General features: G+C 40.0%; 1 protein-coding gene across 2 annotated transcripts in view; it reads left to right on the top strand.

Annotated features, from left to right (window-relative positions):
• Positions 1 to 19,210, top strand: part of SCAF4 (SR-related CTD associated factor 4) — a 45,318-nt gene extending 26,108 nt beyond the window's left edge. For both annotated transcript variants that reach the window (XM_085241836.1, XM_085241842.1), the window contains 8 exons: positions 942 to 1,042; positions 1,928 to 2,041; positions 2,735 to 2,891; positions 4,233 to 4,387; positions 9,912 to 10,074; positions 10,199 to 10,279; positions 10,381 to 10,569; positions 18,001 to 19,210. In XM_085241836.1, coding sequence (XP_085097962.1) covers positions 942 to 1,042; positions 1,928 to 2,041; positions 2,735 to 2,891; positions 4,233 to 4,387; positions 9,912 to 10,074; positions 10,199 to 10,279; positions 10,381 to 10,569; positions 18,001 to 18,842 — 1,802 coding nt within the window. In that variant the 3' untranslated portion in view covers positions 18,843 to 19,210. The remainder of the gene's footprint in view (positions 1 to 941; positions 1,043 to 1,927; positions 2,042 to 2,734; positions 2,892 to 4,232; positions 4,388 to 9,911; positions 10,075 to 10,198; positions 10,280 to 10,380; positions 10,570 to 18,000) is intronic.
• The last annotated feature ends 3,035 nt before the right edge of the window (positions 19,211 to 22,245 follow it).

Genomic DNA, 22,245 nt, shown 5'->3' with positions numbered 1-22,245 from the left:
ATAGAATTGTTCTTTTTGATATAAAAATTACACAAGATAAGAATCTGTAACTAGTCAAAACCTTGTGTATGACAGATGACAGTAACATTAAAGTACCACAAAGAGTTAATAGGTATTATTTTAAAGGATTTAATGGCAATGGTGTAAGATATGGTTTTGCCATCACCTATCCCAGATTGCTATCCTAAAAAGTATTATGTGACAATTTTGTATCATGTAGAGAGAAAACGTAGGTGAGTACTGAATGTTGCTATAGTACTCTTGAAAGAATGTGGTACTTGTCTGCTGCTTTATTGCCTTGAAGAATAACGTAAAATAAGCTTCTTTTCTCCAGGGGCTGGGGAGGCAGCTTCTATTGGTTAGTTTTTCATTTAACCATTAAGAGATATGACAATGAATTGGTTGCTAAAGAGGGTAAAAATTCTGTTACTTGAGGTGGTTTGTCACAGCATTCTGTGACAGCTGTGAGTTTGTCACTGTAAATAGCTGTCGCTTTGCTATTAAGTACCATCCTTAACTTGGGATGCTGGCCCAAAGCTTGGATTTCATACTAAGCAGGGTGAGTTACCTTGTTGTAAAGCATTCACTGCAGGTGTGAGGATATTTCATGGAGCAGTCTTAGCAACAGAGCATATTTTTCCTTTTTATAATTATTTGCAGAGCTTGTGCTCATCAGAATTTGCAAGTTATCTTAATAAAAGTTAACTGGACAGCTTCTGTGTGCGTCCTAACAATGGTTTTGGTGCCATGCTTAATTCAGCTCTGGGCAGGCAGAGAAAAGAGGCCTTTCAAATACTCCTAAAGATACTATCTTATAGTAGCATACTTTTTGCCTTTGGATGTCATAACTGACTATTTTAACACAGCTGTTTTGACATTTTGGCTTGTGGAATCTGTATTTACAAGCACTCTTACAGTCTTTGTTACTTCTTTGATTGTAGTTTGTAGTACTACGCTTTGGGTAGGACAACTTGACAAAAGGACTACGCAGCAGGATGTTGGAAGTCTCTTGGAGGAGTTTGGCCCAATAGAATCAATAAATGTAAGTATAAATGGTTCATTGCAAGCCTAGGCTTCAAAAACGCTTTTCAGACTGTTTCAAGTTAGCTTTATTTTTAATACATTTCAAGATTGAAGGGCTGTCATTTCCTTTTTGATTGTGTTTTCTAATGTGAAAACTCAATTCATTTGTCCTCGGATTTGGAAAGAAAAAAAGGCAGTTGCTTGCTATTTGGGGTATTAAAAATGCCTTTGGGGTAGTGAAAACTCCTGTTTTCATAACACTCACCCTTTTTCTAGAGGGAATGGAATAAGAAAGGGTCATTGAGTTCCTTGTCTGTTCTCTTCTGTCGTTTTAGACATAAGCATAGAAAGCTAGTATAATATGGCTGTATTAAGGATCTGTGTGTGTATATATATATATATCATATATATATGATTGTGGTATTTTATTTAAACAAGAATATGTCTCTGACTTTCTTGCTGTTCTCAAATTTTGTAAAACATAATCGAAGCTTTTTTTTCCTCAAATTCTTTGTGCATAATCAGAATGATTATAAAACAGCAGATAAAAACAGTGCAAAGATACAGATGGCAATTTGTGGTATTTGGAATAAAGCAAAGGTATTAGTTTTTCTTGTTTCTTCCAACAGATTAATTAATTCTGAGGCTAAGGTGCTTCTGTGAATGCTGTTGGAAAATTTTAAGGATTAAATATGCTGTAGGATTCCATGTTCTCACCTTTATTAGAAGCATTTATTTCTGGAAGAAGATGCTGGCTGTTTTAGCCTCTTAAACTAGCATTCTCATTCATACCTAGTAGTCCTTTTTGTAACACCAGTTTGTGTTCCAATTCTGTGTAATTTAACATCTATATGTTGCTACCTGGTTACTGTTAACACATCTTCTTTTCTTAAAATACAAACAGATGATACCACCGAGAGGATGTGCCTATATTGTAATGGTTCACAGACAAGATGCTTATCGTGCCCTACAAAAATTGAGCAGAGGCAACTTCAAAGTCAATCAAAAATCTATAAAGGTACTTCTTGGATAATGTCAAGCTGTTGTAATTACTGTAATTCTTTTTTTATCTATTCAAGATTTGTTGGTATTTCGGACTTCTATATAGTCTGGATGTGGTATTCTATAAATTTATGTGAATGAACCACTTTATTATGTATTCTTCCTTTTCTGTCATGGGATTAAAAACTTGTGTCAGTTTCTCTGAAAAACTGCCAGTAATTGTGTAACTGATGCAGTTGTGCAAATGATGTTCTTCTGGTCGTTCTGGTGGACTGCAACTATGGTTTTCTTGCTGCTTAATAGCCTTATCTATAATTAAACACAGTTACAATCCTACAAAGAATACTCATAATTAAGGTAGAACACACTCATTAGTCAAGTGCTTCCTTTTGTGAAACATCATATTTGAGAGTGACGCTGTTCCCTGAAGGGAAATAAAATTAACTATAATGAGTTGGGAACATTGGAAAAAAACTGCCTGTATGTGTGTTTGCAAATCATGTGCCAGATTCAAGCAGAGACATAAGAACTAATTGTGCCTTAAAAAAAAAAAAAAAACCTTCTATTTTCAGAGTGTTTTTCCTGCTGTTTCAGTTAGAATATACTTGTTTGCTTTGTAGCCTTTTTCTGGATGTGCTGTTTTGTCATAACTGATAATTTAAACCATTAAAATGACAACATTGCTAACTGCATATGTTTTTTCCTCAAGATTGCCTGGGCTTTGAATAAAGGAATAAAGCCAGATTACAAGCAATATTGGGATGTAGAATTAGGTGTTACTTACATACCGTGGGACAAAGTGAAGCCTGAAGATCTTGAAAGCTTCTGTGAAGGTGGAATGTTGGACAATGAAACTCTTAGTCCAGGTAAAGTATTGCTGCCTTTTTAAATGCTTTTTTAAGAAACTGTCCTACATACTGATGCAGTGAAATTGGTATGGCTGACTTTTTTGACTCTGAGGTGCATATGAAGTGCATGGCTGAGAAGTGCAGGATGCGCAAACCATAGATGAGAGACAATTTACAAGCAATTGATGGCAGCTCCCATCAGGGGATAAACAGTTGGATTACCAGAGGTTGAGCTAAAGTTGCAACTTGGACACCAGACAAGCATTGAGCTGCTTGTACCTTGCCACTGATAGTTATCGATGTCGGAAGTGCTCATCAGTCCCAGAGCCTGGTTCCCCTCTGGTTTGTGTGAGCTACCTGTAGCAAAGGAGCTTGTCTTTGGAGAGCACGTATAGGAACTGATCTGATAGCAACTTTATGATTTCCATTAAAAAGTGCCGTTTGTTTTCATACTCAGGATCAATTCCATTAGTGAGTCTTGTATTTATCTTGACCTAAACAGAACTCTTGTTGTTTTGTTGTAAGCAGTGAAAATACTGGGCTTCTCTGATTGTATTGAGAAAATTACCTGTTCAGTATCAGCAACTTCAATCAGTGACAGGTTTAAAATCAGCACAGAACTGCTAGTCTGCTGGCTGTTGTGATTTCTAAAAGTAGCATTAAGTGAAAGCATTACTTTAAAAAAATACATCGAAGTTGCCTTAGGCTTCTGGTGCTCTAGACTACTGTGTTGGTTTTAACAGTGCAACCATTGTGTGCTGTTTTATCTCACTACTGAAATGTTACTTCATGCTTTTGTCGTTCCGTCAAATTAGCCCTAATTTAGATAGTTACTACTTTAAATAGTAGTATGCTTTCATGATAAACAGGCATGAGTTGTTTTTTAAATTGAAGTCTAACTGATTTTAAACATAACCTCAGGTGTTTGGGTGCTCTCTTCCCCATAATGCCTGTTCTCCAATCCATTTTTTCTGCTTTGCTGTCTTTTCCCAAGAAGTTCTGACAAGCAAGTGGCCCAAAACAGCCTGTTTTTGTTAATGCGTCAGACTCTGTGAGTGCCAGCAGTGCAAGGAGCTGTGAGATACAATAACTAATAAAATGAATAAATTTAATTGCCATTTTTCAGCGATTTGCTGTAATTGTGCTCAAAAATACTAGGGTGTTTTTTTCTTAGAAATGTGTTAAAATGCCTCATAGCTCTGTGTTTCATAACTCTTCTCATTTTCTGAGAAATTGTTTTAGTTTGGACACCTCTGTAAAAATCACAAAGCATATGGATTTTACACGGTAATATTTGACTACTTGTCAGCTTTTTCAGAACTGATACGTATATGGTGTTGGTTTCTTCTTTTTGTACAGAGTGGAAGGGGATTCCCAAGAAAGCTGAAAATGAAGTAGCTCAGAATGGTGGTGCAGAAGCTGCACATAATGAACCAGTGTCACCTATACCTAAAGCTTTACCTGTTCCAATTCCTGTTCCCATGCCTGCACCAATTACAGTACCTCCTCCGCAGGTGAGAATTGCTTCCCATTTACTGTAGATAACTGAACAGAAACTTGAATAGTTACTCAGTGTGGCAATACATACATTAACAGAAGGGGGAAAATATGGTGAATTATAACTAGATCATCTTTTGTGTGTGTGTCTTGTTGTGCCTGCTTAAAAGCAATACCTGAGTCTCTTTACTTAGTGGAGCATTACAGTCTAGTAGAACATTCCTTCTATGCCGAGTTGCAGTGGGAATGGAAGACTTGAAAACCATAAAATCCATTAAGGTTTGGATTGTATTTTGTGCCCAGCAGGAGCAGGGAGTCTGGTTTGGTTTTCTTGAAGAAGGATGTAGTTTGCATGTACCAGGACAGCACTGGGAACTGAATCAGCATGTGCTTGGTGGGAATGATGGAGAACTTGCTCCAAAACCACACTGTTGCCTTAATACTAATGTAGACAAGAGCGTATGTGTGTCTGTCAAATATGTCTTTGAAGTATTGTAGGACTGTACTTCTAATATTTATTGTTGCAATCTAAATAAATTATTACATCAGTTTATTTTTATTAATAGGATGGAGTACATTCACTCTCTTTTATGACTGCATTAATTTTTTGTGTGTTTTTCAAATTACTTTTCCTTACTACTGATTTAACTCAGCTACAGTTCTAAAATAGCATATTGCTTTAGTGTTTGTTCATATTGTGTATGCTTTCTTTGAACAGCCCTTAGGATCTCCATGTGAAAAATTTCATATTCTGCCTTTGTTGTTATAGTGATTCTTTAATCAAAATTAATGTTCATTGGTAAAAAAGAAAACTGTTCTTACCACTAGTTTAAGTAGTAACAATTATTCCCTTAAGTGCTTTACAGTCTATTTCTTTTAGCTTTACTTATTGACACAAGAGTGTTACTAGTTTTGTAGTAGTAGTTTACTTTCTGTCACTATTAAGAGGATAGTATACTTTCTTCCAAATGGGAGGAAGTTTGAATAAAACTACTCTAAATCTTGAGAAATATTATGGATTACAACATGGCAAACACTCAGAGAAGATCAAGAACTCATGTTGCTTGAAGATGTGTGTAATTTACCAGTTACTTGATTTGAGAACACAGTATGTTGAGTTTTGTGTTGCTTTGGCACAGAATTTTGTAAATGCTCCAAGACATTCTTAGCAAATGAATATACGAGTTAAATCTCATATTTCAGATTTAATAGCCATTAGCTGTAATTGGGTTTAATTAGAATTAACTGTATCAGATACTACTGAGTTTTGTTGTTTTTTTTTTTGTATTTCCCTTAAATCTATGCTAAAAAGTGTAAAAAATAAAAAACAAAAACAATAACAAAAAAAAGTCAGTTCTAGAATATAAGTGTGTCGTGGTAGTTCATCTACATCTCGCAAGCTTCAGTGTTCTTTACCATGGCAAAGATACTTGCAAATTCAGGCTAGGATTGAAGAACTGTATTTGGCCTTCACCTCTGGATGTGCTTTGAACTGTTCTTCAGGCTGTATTATACTTTAAATTTCATTTGTCTTTTCTGGCATACCATAAAATGAAAACAATTTATTAGTTTGTAAACAGTTTGAAAAACTTACTAATTAAGTTCAGCTGTGATGATAGTAGGGGTGTTAGTGGTAGAAGTAACATGTTCAGGACTTTAAGATGTGGGGAGGCTTTTAAGAATGTTGGTTAGCTGCTGTTTCTGGAAATGCACATCAACACAGTGATACCCACATGCTCAATTGGTCTGTTAGGTTGCACTCTTTTTAGCCAGGGAAGGCACCCAGTCCACCTTTGTTCCTCTGATCAGAAAAGCAGATTTTGATACCTTTATGTCAGAACAGGTTTGATGCATTATCTTATTTTGAGCTGTGGTAATGAAATGTAGGGCTGTCTGACAGATACGCCCAAACAACTGGACTGCATGATTCCTGTACCTTATCCTCTCATTTCTCATTTCTTTAACCCTCTTTTTTGTTATAGTCACCCCTCTTTTTCTCTGTTCCAGGCTTGCAAGGGGTATAGACTATAGGACTAATTGATTCTCCATGTTGGTCCCTGATCTAGATCTTATAGATGCAGATCTGCAACTTGATGCCATTACCTAATACTAAATCCTTTATGCTATTCGAGGCACTGCCTTGCCAAAAGCCTGTTCTAAGATGGTTCTTTCTGATTGTGAAGCATGGCTGTTGTATACAGAGTACCCTGCTAACCAGCTGTCATGTCCAGCCATTCCTTATGGCACTGTTAGTAACTTTTGTCAGCTTCTTATGCTGTTATCTGTTGTGTCCAGCAGCTTCTCATGCTATCCAGTAGTATCTTATATCCTGGACATTGAGCTCAACTTGAGGCCAGGGCCTGGTTAGCAGCTCTGTGCTCTGTCTGCAGCCCTGACGTTGTCCCACTAAATAGTTGGAATCTGAAGGAGATTCATCACTGCTTTCTCTGCTAGAATCCGAACAGGCCTCCTGTGCATGGGCTGTGCACATAGAAGCCCTGCTCTGCTAGATGTTGCCTGTGAGGGGTGTGACTGCCTGCAGACTGGTCTCCTGCTGTCAAAATAAATGAAACCCATTAATGTACGTAGTAGTAAGGTGCTTAAAACCAGTAATATCTTTTACAAGTGATAGCCCCCGTAGGTAAGTCTAGTTCTTTGGCCTGATAGCCCACACAGCACTCTTTGGCTACAGTATCCTGGGTTGTTGGCAAGACAGGTGGAATTTTGTTGTGTTGTGCCACTGGCATGAGCCCCTTTTCTTGCCTGTAGATTCAGATCTCTGAGCTGTTGCTGAATCTGGTCCCACTCCTGCAGCTCTGAGTAATCCACCTCAGTGGACCGCTCTGAGGGTAGGTCCTTGTTTATTTTTAAGTCATATTGCAGCATTGAAGGTGAATTCTACTCTAAGTTAACAGCCAAGAGAGAGACTTGTGTAGTTAATAGCACTTGTGATGCCGGTTGTGTTACACATTCAATTATGAGCTTCACTGGTGTTCCATTTTCTTAGCAAAGCTTGTGGTACCCTACCAAAACTGTCACTCTTTTACAGTGAAGAATGACTCAGACTTCACTAGGGCGTTAAACTGAAGTTTCCTGTGTCTGTCCTTACTGTAAGTTTCCTAGTCCAGCCCAGAATCCATTTTCTTTGCTTAATGAGTTGTTATCCAGAAACCACAATCCAAAATGTCCATACCTTCCTTATTTCCTGGTATGCTACCAAGTACCACATGCTCCTCCTCCCTACAACTAGATGGATTTTGGACAGCTCCTCCACCATATACTCTTTACATTGAAGCTGGCAGGCTGCTCCTTGCCAGTCTTCCGAGTGGATACTCCAGGTGCTCTTAAACAGATATTTGTCTTGGAGCATGGATGCAGACCATGCCAGGCCAGTGATTCTCCTTCAATTCTCAGTCTGAGAGGTATGTTGTGAAAAACAGTGGTGTCTGGACACAAACTAAACCCCGAGACACGTTTGTTGAGATGCAGCACAATTTGTGCTAAAACTATTGAGGGCTCAGTCACTCCAGTTTCTAATGCTGCTAATAAAATACCATTTTTTTCCCCTCCCCCCACTGTTTATCTCCCCATTAGTAAAAGGTCTCCTCTGTAGAATTTGCAGTACTCCTGTTTTTTCCTGTCTACTTGCTAGTATGAAATTGTTCACCGGTCCTCTGTCCTTGTCTGTCAATGTTTATTAGCCATTGGTTCCATCTCTTCAACAGAGAAACTTTAAATTAGATATGATGTTTTTGCACAATTTTCTTCTGCTTTTTTGCCATGTTACATAAAATTATGTCTTAAGGTTAAATTTTGAGGGGAAGGGGAGTAAGTAGAGCAGTTAAGCTTTGATAATTAGGTGTGAATATCCTCACATATCTACCTAAATTATTTTCCTTTGATGTTACTTCTGCTCTCATTCGGACACAATTTCACTATTCATTACCCTTCTGAAGCCATTCATACAGTTTTCTCGGCTTTTCACTGAGTGAGGGCTGGCAGCACTTAACGTATTTGTCTGTTTTTACCTTTACCTTGCTCAGTTCCTTCAGTTAAGTGCATACATTATATAAACACATTTGTGCAATCAGCAGTTCTATTGCAGTGTCTATAAACAATTTTTTTTTCAAGCTGTTCTTCTCTGCAGGAGTGCCTGCAAACAAACAAAAGGACCTACCAGGACTTAAGTCATTATGGTTTTGGTGTACATTTTCTAAACCTTTAACTGCGATTGAATGCAAGCACCTCTAGAATTACTCAGCACTAGTGTTCATCTGTGCAATATCAGCCCTATGTGGTATTCCTGGATTGAGCTTGCCTACGTATTCAGTGCTGGCCTTGGATGGTCCTGGTACCCAGAAGTTTCTGGTTTTCTGTGCAGTTTGGCTGTTGTTCACCTAACACTCTGTAAAGCACCTGCACAGTCCGGCCAACTGTCCCATAGGGGACCACCTGTAACCTTTGTCAACCTCTCAAGTTTTTTCAGAATCTTTTTTTCTCCTGTCATGTGCAGTGGTGTCTCAGATCCTGTTCATTTAGCTTAACTTCAGGCCAGGGCTAAAATTAACGTTATTGTAAAACAAAGATAAATAATGAATTAAAAAGTGACACTTCTGTATTAAAGCCTAATAATCAGTGAATTGGAGTCTCGTAATTAGTTGATTTAATAATTCTAATAGTAAAAGTTCTAAAGTTCCTCAGCTCACTGATGACCACTAGCAAAGAAGTTGGAACAAAAGTTTGAAGTGCTATTGGTTACCTAGCAACTTGAAGCATCTTTGCAGGTCTAAGACCATTTTACTTAGTTCACTTTAATGCCACTTTGTTCAGTTCTGAGAATAAAATAAAATAGGCTTTCCCTTTATACCATAGATACGTAAGGTAGGGTGGGCCTTTGTGTAGTAATTCTGAAGTTTGATGCGGGCAGGTTAGTTACGGTCACTTGACTACACGGCTCTCCTTCACTTCAGTAGTCAAATTTCAAATAAAAATACATATTTTGATTTTTCCTTTTGATTCCTGCACATTCAGTGTAGCTTTTATAGTAAATTAATAATTATGAGTCTAGTAGCCAGTTTAATTTACACAGTTTTCATTCAGAAACAGCTTGATACCTACCAAAATTTAAAAATAAAGAATAAGGAAAGAAAATTCACTCTAGTATGCAAACTCAGGTAGCAAAATAGAAAAGAATAAAAAGAGAAGGCTTTTAATTGGTTCACATTCGTGGTTTAGTAGTGCTTTGTGCCAGATGGTAAAATGAATTTCAGCTACTGTGTAAAGTGTATATTTAGATGACTTGTCATCATGCAGTAATAATGATTTAGCACAGGGAATCTTTTTTAAGAGCAGAGGCAAATGAGATCAGTGATGCTTGAAGTTGTAGGAGTCTTTTGGCTGCTGTTACTTAAGCCACCTTGCTGCAATGTAATTTAAGATAGCTTAAATTGTTTAACAGGCTAAACATGAAGAGAGTCTTTGTCTAAACAAGGAGTAACGCATTCAGTCTCGAGGTAACACACTTCTTTTTTTTTCCCTTAGGTTCCACCGCATCCCTCAGGTCCTCCTGTGGTTGGTGCACTCCAGCCACCTGCTTTCACAGCGCCTTTAGGAATTCCGCCTCCTGGATTTGCTCCTGGAGTACCACCACCACCACCACCTCCATTTTTACGACCTGGTTTCAACCCAATGCATTTGCCTCCAGGTATATTCATAGAGATATTCAGTATTTCTTTTAACCGTATACCAAATAATATTATTTGCCATATAAACAGCACGGCTCCATGTTGGCAAATGATGTGTAGCATTAATGCGTACGTTTCTTATAGGCTTTCTTCCTCCTGGACCACCACCACCTATAACTCCTCCAGTATCTGTTCCTCACACTCCAGCAGTAAACATCCCAAACTGTAAGTGTGCTTGAATTCTGAGCAAGCAACGGTAGAAGGAAGCTACCATGCAAGCAGAAAAGCTGACTTATTTTTTAATATGTCACTGCGTTGTTCCTTAGCTACAGCAACTGGAGTAAATGAAGACACTACAAAAGATGCATCTGTAGGAAATCCCATCCCAACAGTGGTTTCTGGATCCAGAGGGAATGCTGAAACTACTGATAATTCCAAAATATATGCGACTGTTCCACCTCCCGTAGCACCTACTAATGTACCTGCTCCTGTCACCCAAGCTATTCCGCTTCTTGGTAAGTTCATTTTGTGTATATTCTTCTGTTTTATTGGTCTCTGAATTTATAGTTTAATTTTGATTTTGCTGCTGACTCAGTTAATGGTGAAGTAGAGCAGATTTCTTAAAACTATTGAAATTTCTGTCCTCTTTGGCTTTTAAATATTTTTAAATATTTGATTTTACAAGAAGCAGTAAAACTTTATTAGTCAAGATTTGTTTTATAAACAAACAAAAAAGCCATAACGCTTAACTTAGAAACAGAGGACAGAATGCCATGTTGCCTCCTTTAACAAACGGAGGTTTTTACAACATAGAAAATTTAAAACATTTGTATGGTATTTGAGCTGAGTTTTAGACTTTTTAGACTCATTTATCTTTACAGCAGAAAAGTATTTTTTTAGTGTATTTTTTAAAATCTATGAAAATATGATATGCTTTTTATGTATGGAATGAATGATTTTAATAAAATGGTTAAAAAAAAACAACAAAGAACAAGTTTTATTCAGTCCTGTAGTTCTATAGATTTCGAAACCTTCTACCAAGTTGTTACCTTAGAAGTATCCCTTCATGTGTCACTGTCAAGAATACATACACTCAGAAAACATTTCCTCCTGAAGTTGTTATATTTATGGTATTTTAGATCTCTAACAAAGTGTCTGACAAGTGAATGGGACATACAGTTTTAAGTATTTTTCTGTCCAGAAATATGCAGTGCATACTGCAAAACAGCAAAAAAAAAAAAGTCTCCCTGGGTGCTTAACTGCTCTTTCACATTTGAAGACTACATTTTCCAGTTGTGACTAGAGATTTTTGGATGCTTCATGTTAGAAACTCCAAATGACAGCTTTTGAAAGGGATTTTTCAAAAACTGAAGTGCCTCTTCTCTCTGAAAATTACTCTTTTAAAAAGTGAATATCTAAAACCAGCATCCAAATTTTTATAGAGTACAGAAAGATGTTGTTTAAGAAATAAAAATAAATATCTTCCCCTCTTAATGACCAAATTAAATGTTTAGCAATTGTAATACAGCATTACCAATAAACTTCAGTTACTGTTGAAGTTTTGCAGTGTCTTTGTCCAGCATAACTGGAACTTCTTATTCCAAGCCAATGAGTCTGCAGTTTGCTATCGCTGTACACAGAACAAAAATATTTTATAAAGAAGATTGGAGTGAAGTAAATGAATTACTTGTGTCCATGACTCGGGTGGTAGCTTTCTTATTCTTATGAACTCAAGGAAACTGAATTTGGTAAATCTGAAACTGAAGAATTTGGCTTTATTTCTGGTAGCTGTTTACTGAGTAGTCGAGGTGGATAAAGCTATTGGTGGGGTCAGAGTGACTGCTCTCAACAGTGTCTCATCAACAGGCAGATAGAAATTTTCTTCTTTTTCTGAGATTGTCTGCTCATGTATTAAGACAGACTTACAAAGTAGACTCAAAATAATAGTTACGAGATCTGTGTTTCTTTAACTAAATGCGTTTTTATGTTAATGAGCATCTTATTTTAAGAAGTTAGAGAATCAAGGAGTTAGGTAAAATAATTCCATCTTGACATTTTGGAGTTACGGGGAGGTAGTCACCATCACATATGTGATACAAGAAAATTAGTTTCAGTCTTTTTTGAGTCTTTTCAGTAAGTTAACCCCAATGAAATACTTGCATTAAAACCACCTCAATTCACTTAATAACGGAGCGTAACTGCGTGTGGGAGTCCAGATTCAGTCTCCCTGTGAGCCAGAAGAAAACAGTGACGGAGGTGACGCTTACTGCTATGCATGCTGACCAGATTGCAAAGTGTCCCTTGAGCCTTGAGCTCCCCGTCATCTGAATTCAAGAGCTGGCCAGACTGCATCGTCGTTCCTTCCTTTTCACTCTGCATCAGGCTTCGCTCCTAGGGAAATCAAAGCTTGGGAAATGGAGTGTGCTGAGGCTTCACCATGTGTACGGGTGTGAGATGCAATCTACGTATGCATCCCAGAGCCGAGGACTGGCAGGCCTGACAGTTATAATGTGTAGCCGTAGTGTGCAGTCTTGTGCAGTCCAGAAGCAAATGACCTGGATGAAGTAAGTGAGCAGGTACAGCATCACCCTCAGTTAGCCTTGGGGAAAGTGCAGGTGAAGGAGTCATGCTTCAGACTAATCAAACCTGTGTTTGCAAGCATATGGCTTAGCAATTTGAATATACGACTGATCGTGTGACTAGTTGCTCACGGAGTCCTCTTAAACTGCTCCTTATGCCCATGATGGGGCTCTCCAAGCTGAGACAAAGAAGGTGGAAGAAAGATTTGCTTGACAGCATCATGAAGTATGTCATGAGGACTGCTTGGGGAAGTAGGGGTAAAGGGGCTTGAGTAGTTTAACAAGAAGAATGAAGAGCTGGTCTTCGAATATTTGGGCAGGATAGAAGAACTTACCTCAGCAAAGCTGAATTCGAGGAATGAAGATTGCTTTGAAGAGACTTTTAAATTTAAATTCAGTAACCTTACTTGAGAATACTTTACGTAGACTGTACAAATACAGGGACTCTTTTCTAATTTTTGTAACTTCAGAATGAAGCTTATCTATCTGTTTGGTTTTCATGTGGAAGATATGTTACAAAGTCATTCCAAATCGATGATTGTAAGATTTCATATGCTTTCTTAGTATTGTAAGTTACATTCTGTTTCACCTCCACTAATTTCATTTGTTCCTCCAATGTAATTCTTTCATCACTTCCGACAAAGACGTTTGTGCTTCAGTAAGGTGATCTTTTGTGGACATTGTCTTTTTTTTCTTTTGTTTTGTTTATTTCTTAAAAAAACAAACACACAAAAAAAGACCTTCAGGTTGTTTTGATTTAGTTGTATCCTTGATCATATTCACCGTTGTTACAGCTTCTTGTTCTGGATTGGAACAAGATTATCCAGATTGTTACTGGCTTTGAGTGTGTCCTCATGTGTCACTTTTAAAATGATCTGCCAAGGAGATATTTTTAGACTCCTTTTACGTGTACATTCTGCAGAAAGTGACAGCTTGATATCATTTCTGATTTGCCAACTTGTTCTTCCTGTTGAGCAAATGCTGTAATATGGATCAGTAATAAATTGCTGTTTCAGATGCTGTGTTTCAAATATTCAGATTGTGATCTATTATCTTGATTAAACACATGATATTGCTAGGTTTTTGTCTAATGCTGTCTTTACCAAAATTTCTACAATGATAATTACATATTATCAAAAAATAATATACCATAGTTTTCAGTGAGCTTGATATTCATTTCCTATTAATGCACACTGAACACAGTTCTTTGCTCCCTTGTTGGTTTGCTATCCAGTAACTACATGGTCTTTTTGTAGTCTGCATTAAATTATAAAAGGCAGTGTATTGTCTTCTCTGAGCTCATATGAATATTATCTATTACAAAGCGAGTGTGGGGACTTAAGGAGGTAGGAGCATTTTCATAGTACAGGTTATGAACAGTGGTAAACCTAATGTTTCCAAATTGTTTGCCCATTTTAAAAGCATAACACTGCATGCTTGCTAATTATATGTATGAATGTTACATTTCTAATACTACTGAATGGGAATTCAGAGGTAAGGGAACACATCAACTCTCAAGCACCATTGGTGGAATTCATTTTTGCCTTGATGAACCCTTTGTCCTGGATGACTGGTATTTATGTTGTATAAAGTGGGAACAGTAGAAATCTTAACATTGGTAACCAACACTGTGCACATACATAGCTGGGCTCTTGCTTCCTTCTTAAACCATCTTAAGTGAACAGGGGCAGGTTCCTGTTGGCTTCAGTGATGGGCACTAACTGCTGAAAAATGTTGGCATCTATAGCAACCTGTTTAGGGTGTGAAGCAATATTAAGACTCTTAAATTTAGACTTCTTTATGTTCTTGACCTGCTCTTAAAGTGTTCATAAAACATCAGAAAAAGACACACGACTCAAAACATTGTGTTTGGTACTTCTTCTGAGAATTCCCTGATAGTATGTGATGTTCTAGTTTTAACATGCAGCATTGCCTACTGGAGTATGGTGGGAGAATTAATGTGGCAAGCAGAACTGCGGAACGTAAGCATCAGCCTCATCCTGAAACCCTTGGTTTGATGATCTGCTGGATTCCTAAGCTTTTGACTTTGTGTTTTCATGTGTACTTTTATCCAAGTTGACAGTTGTATACGAAGCAAGGTGTTAAATGCAGAAAATGTCACTTGCTTTCCTGTAACAACACATACTAGAAGCAATTTAACAATTGTGAGATACTGTCATCTTATGGAGCAGAGTTCAATTTAAAGAAAAAAAAAAAAGCCACACTACTAATGAGATGCCACACTCCTTTCCCATGCTAGCATTTTTAACACTGGTAATTATCATAAGGGAATGTGTCCAGCCAGGAGAGAAGATGATCGGGATCAGAATTACAGTGCCACAGCAATCTGGCTTTTTGCCTGATTGTCAATACAGTTAGGACACCTGGCTGTGAGCTCTCTGGATAGAAAATGCTCCTTCAGGACAAGTGTAGCATTTGGGCTGTTCTTCATGAGTAAAGTGAAAGCAGGACAGTTTTGATACTGGTTGGTTGCTCTTGCCTCTGTGAGAACATTCAGGTGGTTGGAGATGGGGTTGTCTTTGTAGGAGTTCTTCACATTAAAGGCTTCTCAAGTGCCCATGGCCTCTCCTTATGCATTACTGGTAAAAGCCACAAAAAAAACGTGAAAGCAATCTGTATTTTTACACATTTGAACAGAATTAACACTTAGGTGTATGGTCTGAGGATGATGTATCGCCAGCAATAAAAGCCGTGTCTTGTAATAAGAGCCATGGTTGAGGCAGCTTAAGCAGAGGAAGCAGCCAATGGAAGGGATGGCTGGAGTGCCGAATCCATAAGCAAGAAGACCAGGCTGCCTACAGAAAGGGTTGCAAATGCGAGCCCGTAAATAAAATAGAGGCTGGGGCAGATAAATTCCATCACTCGTTTGCACAGGTATGAGATGGTCATTAAATAACTTAATTGCTTCTCTAAGAGCTGCTGCTGCATTTCTCTTCAGGTCTGATAAACTATTTACATTTTGCATACTCTCTTTCCTTATGTAAAGCAAGAAAAGGCTCTGAATTTTCTCAGGCATTGCACCTGATCTGTGCCGCTAATTTTGCTGAACATTTTCAGTTAACCTGGGGGTATTTCTGGACAGCTTGTTTGGAGTAAATTTTTAATTAGTGCCTAATTTGTCAGCATAAGTAGAAACTAACAGTGCTTTCTGCAGTATACTTCAGCCTGGAAAGGTGAGGGGGTTTATTGAAAACAAAAAGTGTTGCAGCTGCATTAATGGTGCAGTCCGGATTGGAGGAGAATGACTTTCCAGATACGTTGTGCTGCTTCCATGCATTGTTTTGTGTAGAAATATGGCTGGGAGGTTGAAATGGCAGGTATTGTTTAATTAAAAAAGCTTATCTCACTTGCCTTGTGCAGTCGTAGCCCTCACTTCATCTGCTGCTGTAGAGCAGAAACATGCCTATTATCTTCTTCAGCCCATTAAATCTTAGTTCTTTCTTTCTGTCTTATTTTTAAAATTCTGTGGAAGAATTTACTTAAAAATATCCCCGAATCTCAAAACTCAGCAAAATAAGTTTCTTGGAAGGCACTGTTAGCCATGTGTTTGTCTTGCCAGATGTGTGGGACTGAGTCTAGGAGGAGCTCAGACAAGGCCACAGGTTGCCCTAGTTTTGAACCTGAGGGGAAAGGGGGAAGGGGCTGCTTATCTTGAAAAGGAAACAGAAAAACCTCAAAAAAAAAAGCAAGCTGTTGCTGGTGGATCATTGCTTTCAAAGAGTGTCATCTTTCAAGCCGGGTCTTAAAAGTGGCTGCTTGGAGGGGAAGGTAAGGTGGCACCATGGACTGGAAGAACATGCATCTCTTTGCTCCCTGAGGTTTACTCAACCAGTGAAACGTAGTTTCCTTCTATCACCACTATGAAGTGCATGAGAAGGTTTGTCTTCAGACATGTCCTTAGTGTGAAAAGTGGTGTGGTGGCAGGGCACTAGTTCTGCAAAAAGCTCAGGCTTAGCTGGGCTGCAGATGCTAAATAAATCAGCTGTGATGTCCGACTGGAAGGTGGGATGTCTGCACAACAGCACGTCTGCTCTGTTTTGCTCAAGATGCAGTTTTCAGTGTGACACTGCCAAGTATTTAATTTCAATGTTAATTTAGGTGGCTGGTTGGCATTTCAGTTTTGCCCAAGAGCAATAGTTACAAACTTGCATGTAAGCTGCATTCTCGCATTTCATTTTTATTAATGTGTGGGGAAATAAAACAATTTTAATTTTGGCTTTTACTTTCAAAATGTCTGTATAAATATACCTCTCTCAGGTATGCAGGTAAATTCCTCTTGAGCAGAAATGCCTGGGGCTGATGGATCCAGTGTGAAAGGCAGAGGGCATGAGCCAATAGTGTGGGTTGAACATAGAGGATTTGCATGATGAGCTGCACGCACTTAATGGTGCAGTGCACCCTTCTGCCCCTCATACCGCTCAGCTTTTGGCCACAGCTCCTTGAGTTGGTGTCAGCTGGCTTTGAGAGGTTCCTCTTGTTCCTCTTAAGAAGATCATGCTGAAACCAAGACACCAGTATTCCAGAAGGAGAATGAAAAATGGAGAATAGTTGGCACTGAACATATGCTATGATTCTATCCTAATCTAGTGCTATTGGGGGGCAGCCCTGCCCACAGCAGCGGGTTGGAATGGCGTGGTCTTTGAGATTCCTTCCAACACAAACCATTCTGTGATTCTGCGAAAGATAGAAAACTGTTGGAAAAAAGAATCCAGAAACTGTTGCATTTCCTTTTAGTTTTATGTTGCAAAACCAAACTTGTGTTACCGATTTTCTTGGGAAGGGTAGATGGAACTGCATAGCTGATGGAACTGCATAGCTCCCAGCTCCTTTCCCAGCTGGTGCTCTGACTTTAGCTCCCCATCACTTACTACTGACTGCTGCCTTTTCTGCACTTGGGAGTCTTGTTGATAACCCAGCTGAAATATCAGGCATTTTAGCCAGGAATGCCTTAATAGTGCTTATCACAGAGGAGGAGGGTTCTAGAGCTAGCTGAGGTAGCACGTGTCTGTAATCTGGAAGCTTGTGAAGCATAACCCATTAGGGAGGTGTTTGGTCAGCAGCCAAAGCAAGGCATGGAGTTGGAGTTGAGGCATCAGAACTGCAAACGGTGCAGCCATGAGGAGAGGCAAATATCTGCTGTCTGTCTCAACAGTAATTATTTGTAGCACAAAAGAAACTTCTGCTGAAGGACAGAGCTCTCTGGACAGCGTGCAAACCATCATGAGACACGTTGTAGACGGCTCTCCCCACACACCATTTCTGTGTTCCTCATTTCATGAGACTTTCTGAACGTTTTTAAAACGACGTTACTTTATTTTAATTTATGCTTCTGTTTCTTTGCTTCAGGCACCCAAGGAGTCGCGCCACCCCCTCCGGCCCCTGTTGTTGGCTTGCAGACTCCATCCACCGGCCTCCTGGGTGCTCGGCCAGGCTTGATACCGCTGCAGCGACCGCCAGGAATGCCACCGCCTCCTATGCAGCGCTTCCCCATGATGCCGCCGCGACACATGCCGCCCCACATGATGCACAGAGGGCCCCCACCGGGCCCGGGGGGCTTCGGGATGCCTCCTCCCCATGGAATGAAAACCCCCTTCCCTCCGCCGGGCCACTTTGTGAGGCCTGGCGGGATGCCGGGAAGCGGAGGGCCCAGCGGACCCGAGGAGAACAGAGACGGGAGGCAGTTCAGGAACGACAGGCAGACGTTCACCCCTAACAGAGACCAGGAGAGGTTCGGAAGGAGATCTTTTGGCAATCGGGTAGAAAATGACCGCGAGCGCTACGGCAACCGCAGCGACGACAGAGATCACGAGCGGCTTGGTAATCGTGACAGGAGAGAATGGGGGAGAAGGAGCCCAGAGCGCGATAGGCACAGGGACATGGAGGACAGAAACAGACGGTCCAGTGGACATCGAGACAGAGAGAGAGATTCTAGAGATAGGGAGTCTCGCAGAGACAAGGAAGAAAACCGAGGAAAGGAAAAACCCGAGGTGACAGACAGGGCAGATGGTGACAAAAACCACGAATCTCATAGCGGCAAAATGGAAGACGCAGACGTTGTTTCAGAACTTCCTAAAGGAGAGTCTGAACCTTCAGGCGTAAAGCCTGAGGAAGAGTTAACATCTGAGGCTACCTCATCCGTGGAACAAGCTGAAAAGGATCTGAGCGCGGTCGCGGAGGCTCCTCGCTAGGGACTGGAATCTCTCAGCCGAGGACAGGGACATTTGTTGGAGTGTAGAGCTTTAGAGTTGTACAGTCTGCTGTATTATACTTGCTTCTGCTTCTATCAGCCCCTCAGTAGTTGGTGGGGAATTGTAAGCAATTTGATTGCTTCCCTTCTATTTAAAATAGCCACAACGTAACACAAAAATACTGAAGATATGATTAAAATATTACCCATTTTTGCTGTAACTTTTTTAAAGTTTTGACTTTAAAAAGTTTACAAATCAGAAGTAGAAGTGCTTTCTATTTTTTTTTTTTTAATTTAAGAAAAGGTAACGGTGAAAGCTCCTCAAAACAATAGGGATGTGTTTTTAATAAACTCTATTTTCGTAACAAACTTTAACGTGTGCTATTCTTCCTACACTGCACTGAAGTGGAGAAGGATCGTTCAACATCTTTTAAGTTTGAACTGCTGACGCTGTACGGGAGTCTAAATTAGACTGTGCTGTTTCTATTTGTTAAAAGGAATCCATCTGTTTGTGTAGCTATTCACGGAAGCCAATTTTTATTTGTAATAGTCACCTTGAGTTTTAGCTTGCTGCGTTTTAATGATCTACCTGACCGTGGGAGGTAAAGGTTAGTTTGGAAATGTGAATTGCAGGGGTATTGGCAGTGTTCCGTTCGGTATTTGCAATGCGACCGAGGCCGTTTTTGTTTCTTTTTTTTCCTTTCCCCCCTCCCTCCAAGTGGTTCTGTGCTAAACGCCGCCTCATCAGACTTAAGAGGACGCCTTCAGCCATCCCTGGGCGACTTTGTGAGGTTGTGAAGTTGTGCGGTGGGCGGGAAGGGCACCGCTTCAGCACCTTCTGTACGCGTTACTCACTGACGGCCGCTTGGAAAGCGGGGTGAAAGAGAAATCAAAGAAAGACACCAAAAAACAATGTGCAACATAAGCCTGTTTTTATTGAAGCGGGGCTGGGAGTTGGTGGGGAAGTGAGACCGCTCAAGGACCTTAACGTGCTACCCGGGCTGCTACCGCTGTCTGTTAATGATGTGTACCTCCTGTAAGCCTGCAAGAGGTAGGTCTTAAGTTTTTAGCCGCCGAGCGTTGCACCTGTTGGACTGATGGAAAAAGAACGCTTCTTTTTGTGTTTGTCAAAGTTTTACCATTTTCTCTCCGGGTTACCTAAAGAATTTGGGCAGATTTTAAAAGGTCAAATCCTGCTTCTTTGGTTGGCTCTTTGGGTGCAAACAGTTTTGAGAGACCGCTGCGTGATGCCGAGCAGCCTGAGCCCCAACACGTCCATGCTGAATCGGTCTCTGATCAGCCCACGCACTGAACGCGAGGCTCGGGCTGCACCAGGCGTTCAATTGAACCTCGTTATGCTCTGAAAGTGTAGTGGAAAAATTGTATGAATCCTGTGCATATTTAATTTTTTTTCTCCTTGCTATAGGCGTGTTCTGCTTTTAAAGTCGTTTTTTTTTTTTGTTTTTTTTTTCCCCCTAAGCGAGGGCAGCTGCTTTCTTACATCAGTACTTTTCCATAGCTGCTCTGTGGCAGAGGAACTTTCCTTCTGGGGGAGGGAGAGGGGAGGGAAAACAAATGTGGAGTTATGAATGGGGAAGAGGACATATATTTTTATGTTCTTGCAATAGCAGAATAAAGAAAGAAAAAAAACCTGTTTACATACTTGTAGTGAACTCAGCTTCCATGTGTTAAAACTTGTGTCCTTAACGTCTGTTTCACACTCAACTCCACATACAGCCAGACACCGCTGGCACGTTTAAGACTGTCTCAGTAAGAACTGCCATAATTCTGTATGGAGGTAGGATTTTTTTTTTTTAAACAAATCCCCTTTTATTAAAGGATTTAAGGCAAGAATAAAAGAAATGGAAGGTTCACCTGTTCACACAAATGCCACCTCTGTATTCTCTCCCTTTCTGAGAACTGGAAAACAGCAGCTAGGGAGAACTTTGGATGTTGTCTGCATGATGCTTTATTGACTTCTAAAGCAGTAACCACGCTGGGGATGCATCACCAACATAGGTGTATCCTGCTCTTGAACTACCAAATCTCTGGCTTTAGAAAGAGAAAAATTTGTATTTGATTAGTCAGCTCAATGTAAGCATCAATTACAGATAAAGACTGGAGCATTAACAATTAATACCTTGATTACTGAGCCTACACCTGCCACTTAAGGGTGTGTGCATGTATATAAACCAAGTATTGCTTCTCCCTGCTTCAATAAGCACTGATGTCTGGCTAGTGCCTGACCAGATAATTCAGCCAATGATGGCAAAGACAGCTGAACGTGAAGCTCTGCTTTCAGAGAAGCAGTGTCCAGCATTGAGTGTGGCTGAGCAGTGGAGCTGTCAGAGCTTTCATCCTGTGCTGCTCACCCTGTTGTTGTCATGCACCTGCTGCTTTCCCCCCACTGAGGGAATAGCAAGACAACATAGCCATCCTCTAAGCTTCTAAACATAAGGAGGTTGTGGTGGTATCATGCATTTTCAAAGTGTTCTGAGATCCTCAACACCTAAGAAGCAGCTTAGTGAGAGCACAGGCCAATCCACCAGAAGAGGTACAGGTGGGTAGAGGCTGTATACACATTTGTTTGCCACCTGTAATGAATGCAAGTTCAGTGTTTTTACAGTCTTCTTGCTATTCTGAAAGCCATTCCATTTGTAACATGCTACACTGGAATCTGGGTGTCACTGGAAGTACAACCACCTACTTCCATGATTATCACTTATGTACAAGACAAAAGGAATGTTGATACAAGTCTTCATTAAAATTCATAATTTTCTCTATTAAAAGACTTGGAAATCCGTGTCTACAAGGTACAAGCAAAAGCTGGAGCAATCTCAGTGATTACACCACTGATAAGACTTGAGGAACCTGAATGCAGAACTCCTGCCTCTGTGCATGCATTTTATTCCAGGCTTTCTCCCTATTAGAAACCTCTGTAGAGCTTGAAGATGTCCTCACCAATGCATCCAGGCTGCCACTGAACGCCAACCCCAAATTCTCACCACAAGGAGGTTTCTGCATCTGCCCACAGGAACCCAGCCCCTACTCCGAGGCCACACAAGAATGCATGCTGCAAACAGACCACCTTGCACACTTCAGGCTCCCCCCCACTACTTCAGCATCAGACTTCTGTCACCCAACACGTGTCACATTTTACAGCAAGAGGACATTTCTGTAAGACAGCATACAGGCACTGGCTGGGATACAGAGTGGGTATCAGGTTATTAATACAGGATGTGGAACACTTAGAGGGATGCACTGACAGAGCAAGGCAGCAGTTCCATGGTTGCTGCCTCAATGCAACTTGTTGGATGCTATCAGTGTCTTGCAAACTACTGACATGAAGTCCAAGCCTTACAAAATCAGCTGGTAGAGTTTTAATAGACTGCAAGACCAACATA

Source organism: Meleagris gallopavo, chromosome 1 (assembly GCF_905368555.1).
Source record: "Meleagris gallopavo chromosome 1, MGAL_WU_HG_1.1, whole genome shotgun sequence".
NCBI lineage: Eukaryota > Metazoa > Chordata > Aves > Galliformes > Phasianidae > Meleagris > Meleagris gallopavo.
The sequence above is the reverse complement of the archived record's forward strand: the minus strand, read 5'-3'. Positions and strand labels throughout refer to the sequence as shown.